General features: G+C 37.7%; 1 protein-coding gene across 2 annotated transcripts; it reads right to left on the reverse strand.

Moving 5' to 3' along the window:
- Positions 1–5,138: 5,138 nt before the first annotated feature.
- LOC141290318 (keratin, type I cytoskeletal 13-like) lies at positions 5,139–6,735 on the reverse strand. 2 transcript variants are annotated; one of them, XM_073822495.1, is made up of 6 exons: positions 6,372–6,735; positions 6,166–6,220; positions 5,929–6,085; positions 5,679–5,840; positions 5,454–5,579; positions 5,139–5,363 (listed from the first exon to the last, which is right to left on the reverse strand). In XM_073822495.1, the coding sequence occupies exons 1-6, from the start codon at positions 6,733–6,735 to the stop codon at positions 5,139–5,141; spliced, it is 1,089 nt and encodes a 362-aa protein (XP_073678596.1). The 2 variants fall into 2 exon arrangements, with proteins under 2 accessions (XP_073678596.1, XP_073678597.1); XM_073822496.1 differs by having other exon boundaries at positions 5,454–5,577; positions 5,674–5,840; positions 6,372–6,618.
- Between the last annotated feature and the right edge of the window lie 267 nt (positions 6,736–7,002).

Below are 7,002 nucleotides of genomic sequence, written 5' to 3' on the forward strand. Positions count from 1 at the left end.
AATACGTAGCTTTTTGTTTGTAGTCTAAATTTTACGTTTTAGCATCGATAAAAACATACAAAAATCTACGTTTTGTGCCTCTAAACGTTACGTATAAATACCTACGTATAAACAATGAGACCAGGCTGGATCATTTGATCATTAGTAAAACACCAGTCATAATAGATCAAGAGGGGTTTCTGTATTCTGTACGCATTATGGCCCTTTTCTTAAATGGTGTGTAACTAGGCCTCTTGAATTCACAATTGTGCTTTGGTCTTTTCTTTGGGGTCTGTAAATGGGGAAAAAGCATGGATGATAAGGTTTACTCTATATCTATCGGGGTTAAAAACAAGAACCTACTAAATTGGCCATAAACAGCTGAAATAACCTCAACTAATGCAACTCTTTCATTTCATGTTGCATGCTGAAAAACTCACATTCTGTTGCATTTAAAGCATTGGACAAGCCTTTAAAACATGAACCCATGGTACTTGTGCAAAAATATTAAATACAATACAATACATTTTCTTTGTTTGGTTTAGAAACTGTATCTGGATATACACAATATTTATTAGACTGATAAAAGCAGAATGGCCATATGTAGAAATAAAAAATAAAAAAATAAAATCTTATAAATTAAAGAAAATCAGATAATGACTGGGTATGAACATACATTCGCTAACTTTTTATTAAAATTTTCAGGCTAGATTCAAAAGTATAGAATGCACAATATTTGATTTTGGGAGAGAGCTGGAAAATTAACTTTTAGCAATTTTTACCCAGATCAAGTATTGCTGACCTGGACTTTTGACCTTTCTAAATGGTGTCAGTGTGTGTGTGTGTGTGTGTGTGTGTGTGTGTGTGTGTGTGTGTGTGTGTGTGTGTGTGTGTGTGTGTGTGTGTGTGTGTGTGTGTGTGTGTGTGTGTGTGTGTGTGTGTGTGTGTGTGTGACACAGTATGGCACACCCTGTTTCTTAAAGCATATTTGTCAACATGATTATTTTGTTTTATCATGTTTTGACCCTACATTTACTATAAAATTTACTTAAATCTTTGTAGAAAAAAGTAAAATCATGTAGATCCATGAGACTTGTGAATCCTTAAAACTTAGCAAAAGTATTACCACAATTATTAAATTCTATACTTTCAGCACATATTTTGTACAAGGTTTTAACAGTGGAGATACTTTATACCAGAGGACAAAAATTGTTAGCTGCAGCTATTTTTAATGATTGGACTTGTTTGAGGTTGTGTATCATTTTTAACATGTAGTTAAAAATTGTCTAGTTCAGGTCTATTTTAAAACATGCTTATTTGTGTAACGCCAGGCCAGCAGAGGGAGCCCTTACTCACTCTGACTGTTACTGCTCCCTCTGCTTCCTTCTGTGGTAACTTCCTGTTTGTCAGCCATTTAAGGAGGGCCATGCCAAACAGGCCCTCGCAAAGTATTGTTTTGCTGTAGCAGACTCTAACAAGCGTTTATCCTTGTTTTCATGCCATTGGCATTGCCATTGTTCTCTTTTGTTTCAATGCCATAGTTTTACCTTGTTTCACTGTTTTGTTATTTTGTTACTTTGGACTGCCCTCTTGGATTTTGACCCACGCCTATATTTCTGGATTACGCTTTTGTCCTGCCCTGGATGTTACTGTTTGCTGGTATTTGACCCTGCGTGTTTTGACAACGTTCTGTAATAAAGCTTGCATTTGGATCTATCAACGCTGTTGTCGAGTCCTGCGGTTACAATTTGTTAGTACCTTTGTAGAAAGAACAAACTTAAAGAACCTACTGTAAACTTTTAAGCAATCTAAAGTGTTTGAAATTAAATATAAATTATAGTTTGAGGCTACTTTGACACATCATTTCTACCAGAGGATATCAGATGTAGTAGTATTTACTTATACAGGCCCTTCTCAAAAAATTTGCACATTGTGATAAAGTTCATTATTTTCTGTAATGTACTGATAAACATTAGACTTTCATATATATTAGATTCATTACACACAACTGAAGTAGTTCAAGCCTTTTATTGTTTTAATATTGATGATTTTGGCATACAGCTCATGAAAACCCAAAATTCCTATCTCAAAAAAATAGCATATTTCATTCGACCAATAAAAGAAAAGTGTTTTTAATACAAAAAAAGTCAACCTTCAAATAATTAAGTTCAGTTATGCACTCAATACTTGGCCGGGAATCCTTTTGCAGAAATGACTGCTTCAATGCGGCGTGGCATGGAGGCAATCAGCCCGTGGCACTGCTGAGGTGTTATGGAGGCCCAGGATGCTTCGATAGCGGCCTTAAGCTCATCCAGAGTGTTGGGTCTTGCGTCTCTCAACTTTCTCTGCACAATATCCCACAGATTCCGCCTCGGGAACAGAGACAGCGGTTGCCGCCGCATCAGGAACAGAGACAACGGCCGCGGCCGCTCCGGGAACAGAGACAATGGCCGCCGCCGCTCCGGGAACAGAGACCGCGGTCGCCACCGCGGTAACACACACAAAAAAAGATTTTGTCTTTTAATCGAGTCACTTTTTAACTTGAAATGTTTATAGGACTTATTAGATCACAAATGTGTATAATAATTTGGATATTACACTGATATAACAACCTAAATGTGATTTATGATGAAATGTCTTGAGTCATACTATAATAATTTAGATTACTTACAATATTTTATGAAACATGGTAGTATGTTTTTTCGTGATGGATAGGTGCTCAGTTTGTACAGTAAAAACTTTTATTAAAAATAGAGAAATAGAGAAAGTTTACTGTGATTGGGCAGGTTTAGGGGGTGATGCAGTATCAGATTATCAGAGGTCCACAATATTCCTTATGGTTTGGTCTGTTAAAAAGGTTGCTTTACTTATTTTGACAGTAGTGTTTATAAACCTACATGACAAACATGATTTTATATTTCATCTAAATTTCTCACTTTAGATTAATTGTTGAATCAGTATTTTGAACAGTGGCCTCTGTGCTAGCCATCCTCTGTGAGGAAATATCACAGCATGCACGCCCCAAAGGCATCATGGATGGGGATTCTTGCTGAAAGTCTCACATGTGTCCGCACAGAATAACCTATTGTGCATTTTAAACAGAGCAAAACATTAGTGGCTGCATCAGGGGCCAAACTATTACCCATATCTGATGCACATAACAGCTTTTTAAATTATACATTAAAGTAATTGTTGTTTAAGAAGAATAAAAACGAAAAGTTTCACTGTGATGGGTATGTTTAGAGGGAGATACAGTATAAAATGTATTACAACAATGTAAATATAAATATAATAATTTCCCATTATAATGTAGAAACTTACATTTTCTGCGAATAGCGTAAAAAAAGAGAAAGGTAAACTGAATTGAGTTATGTCTATGGAAAGCCTCGATAAAACATTTGACATGTCCAGGCATGCAGGGGTCACAATTTCCCTTATCATTTGGCCTGTTAAAATATATAAACTTTCTTTTATTTTTTATTATTATTATTATTTTTTTACATTTGGTGTTTATACTCTTGCTTAACAATCTGTTTTTCCAGCTCCTGGAAAATTATACAACATTTTTTTTTAACAACCTAAAACTAGTGTGAGAGAGAGAGAGTGTGATATCCTCCACCCTCTCCTCCAATTTCACACCACCATGGAGAAGAAAGACAGAGAGGATCTCAAAAGTTGGATCTAATTTTTCAACTTATACCATGTGCATTTTGTCTACATTTAATTTGAGGTAGTACTGTAGTAACATTAAGATGTGTTTCACCCTGCTCTCTGGAAAATGTAAGAGACTTTTTTCAATAACTTTAAAGTTTAATTGATTGAGTTTGTTTTTTATAATGACAAGATGTTATATGTATATGCACATAGATATTGGTTTTCTGAGCACACTAGTATGCTTTATGTTTTTTCTTTACACACTGTACTGATTTTTATAAGGGTTGGTCCATAGATGTAATGATTACAGCTCATATTTACATTAACATATTTATATTTTAAATAAATGTATGTTTGTTAGTAATTTAATTAAAATGGCTCACAAAAGTATCCTCATAAACCACATTTATTATTAAAGTGTACCACATAAAACCATATAAGCATACAAATCTGTGTTCTGATAAATCATATAAACAAGCGAAACCACACACACACACACACACACACACACACACACACCATTGAATATATATAAAATGACATTTATTCTTGTATATAAATAAAAATATAAATTGTACATCTTTCTTTTCTCCCACCCTGAAGAAATGTGGTAGCCAGGTAGTCGCCAGATGTCTGGAGAGGTCAATCTTTAAAAATGACCCTGCATTGCTACAATTTCAACTATCATTAGTCTTCATATAACCCTAAAGACATCATTAGCAGGTCACAGGTCATCTCCGGAATTTTAATTATGTCTATTCATACACATCTGGACATCATTAGCGGGTCACAAGGGGGAGGTCAAAGAGCACAAAAGGTCACAAAGGGGGAGGGGAAAGGGCATGAAAAGTCACAAAAGGGGAGGGGAAAGACCACAAAGGTCATGACCTGTCAATCAATCAATTTTTTTGACATAAACACCCGGCCATTACTACTATCATTTGCACTAAAAATTTCCCTAAATGTTTTATATGGTTATTTGATTTTTTATTGCATCTTATTTATTTGTTTTTATTGCACTTTAATTTGTAAAGTTGTTTCCTCAATTAAAAACAGTCAGGTTCAGATTTATATCCCCTTGTCTTTTTTTAATAAAACTAGAATCCCCCACCCCTGCTGTTAAAAAAAAAATTACTAGTTAACTTTACTAGAGTACAACTTTAAATGAGTTACCTTTTACCTTTTTTTACCAGGACTGTTACTAACAGTTTTACGTTTGGTAATAGTTTCACTTTTAGTAGAAGTTTCACTTTTAGTAACAGTTTCACTGTTAGTAACAGTTTGTCTAGTAGTTTTACTTGAGCCCTTTCCACCTTTTTTATTTGACTTGGCCTTTTTGCAATCCACCTCATCTTCACCAATGGTTACCACTTCGTCTGTAGTTGAGGTTTTGCTTGTGGTTGAGACACTGCAGAGATAGAAATCCAATAAAATTAAATGATGCTCACTTAAAAATGAGAAAGTTAATGTTTAATCTACATGGTGTCCTTAAAAGATGATGTGGTTTACCTTGTTGACTCTCCATCCAGCAATCTTCTGTATTCTGCAATCTCCATCTCCAGTCTGGTCTTGATGTCCAGAAGCATCTGGTACTCTTGCCCTTGACGGGCCAGATCGGCACGAAGCTGCCCCAGCTGCTGTTCCAGGCTGGTCACCTGCATTTGGTAGCTATTTAACATGGAGGAGTAACGGGACCCTGTGTCTGCCAGAGTGCCTTCCAGTGACGCTTTCTGTAGAGGGGAAAGTCATTATTGTACACATTGTAATGTCAGCAAAACATGATCTGTTACAAAATTCATCTGTTTTTGAAGCTTGCTTACCATACTGAGTTGTGATTGAAGCTCGATTTCAAGACTCTGAAGTGTGCGTTTAAGCTCTGTCATCTCTGATCTGGACGTTTGGATAGTTTCTGTGCTCTCAACAACTTCTTTATTGAGGGCTTCGCTCTGTGAGAGGTAATCCATCGGAAAGCAATCAGTTAAGTCTTTTGTTGCTTTTGATTACACTCTTAATTTGGCAATTTTACAGACTAATTCTCACTTTACCTTGGCCTGGAACCAGGCCTCAAGATCTTTGCGGTTCTTGCTAGCAACAGCCTCGTATTGCTCACGGATTTCAGCCATGATCTTTGTCAGGTCTTCCTGTGGTGCTGCATCCACCTCTACGTTGACTTGTCCACCCATCTGGGTGCGTGATGCCAAGAGATCCTAAAGATACAACAACAAACCACTGAGTATTTGCATACATCTCACATACATTTCAAGAGCAACCATAGAGAACCAACCACCCAATTACCTCCTCGTGGTTCTTCTTGAGGAAAGTCTGCTCCTCTTTTAGACCCTCAATCTGCATCTCCAGATCAGATCTGGTCATGGTCAGCTCATCCCGCACCCTCCTTAGGCCAGCAATGTCTGCCTCTACAGACTGCCTCATGGCCAGCTCATTCTCATATCTGCACAAAAATGAATCCATTGTAAATGTTTTGGATCATTTATAAATATGTTTTATGTATGCTTTACGTAAAAGACTTACTTGACTCTGAAGTCATCTGCAGCCAGCTTGGCATTGTCAATGCTCAAGTAGATGCCTCCATTAACACGAGTGGCATCCTGGATCTTCAGGGGCACAGAATGAAGATGCATAAAAAATGCATTTTTGATCTCTCTTTCATGAGTACTTAGAAATGTATTTTACACTAATTGAATATTGCATAAAGGTAGTTTGATGTTTGACTTGACTAATATTTTTAATAGTTAAGCCACATACCTTGGCCTGGAGGTCACTGATTGTAGCATAATAGGCACTGTAGTCACGAGCAGCAGGAGTGGCCTTGCTCTCTAGGAACTGGCGAATCTTCAGCTCAAGATCAGCATTGGCCTTCTTGAGGGAGCGCACCTTCTCCAGGTAGGAGGCCAGACGGTCGTTCAGGTTTTGCATGGTGGCTTTCTCATTTGCAGACACATCAATGGCATCAGCCAGGTTGAAACCACCTCCGAAACCAGCACCACCACCACTACCAGCAGAGAACGAACGAGAAGAAGAGGCACTGGAGATACGTGTCCCATATCCTCCTGCTCCTCCGTACACACTACCGGCACGCATTGCTGTGACACGACCAGCTCCGCCACTAGAGACAGAGATGCGAGAAGATCCTGCTGAGGACATGTAGCTGCGGATGGAAGAAGACGACATCGTTTTGAAGTCTTGTTGTCGGTGTCTGCTCTGGCTGGAGAATGAGTGAGCGGATGAGTGAGGAGAAGACGGCCCCTGTTCCTTTTATGTGGTCAAATGGGGGAGGAACTTCAATGATTGCCTTAGGTGAAGAGGAGTGAAACTATTTCTTCGTTCTCCAAGGCATGGCTAAATAGG

The sequence above is a fragment of the Garra rufa genome, chromosome 17, assembly GCF_049309525.1.
Source record: "Garra rufa chromosome 17, GarRuf1.0, whole genome shotgun sequence".
Lineage (NCBI taxonomy): Eukaryota > Metazoa > Chordata > Actinopteri > Cypriniformes > Cyprinidae > Garra > Garra rufa.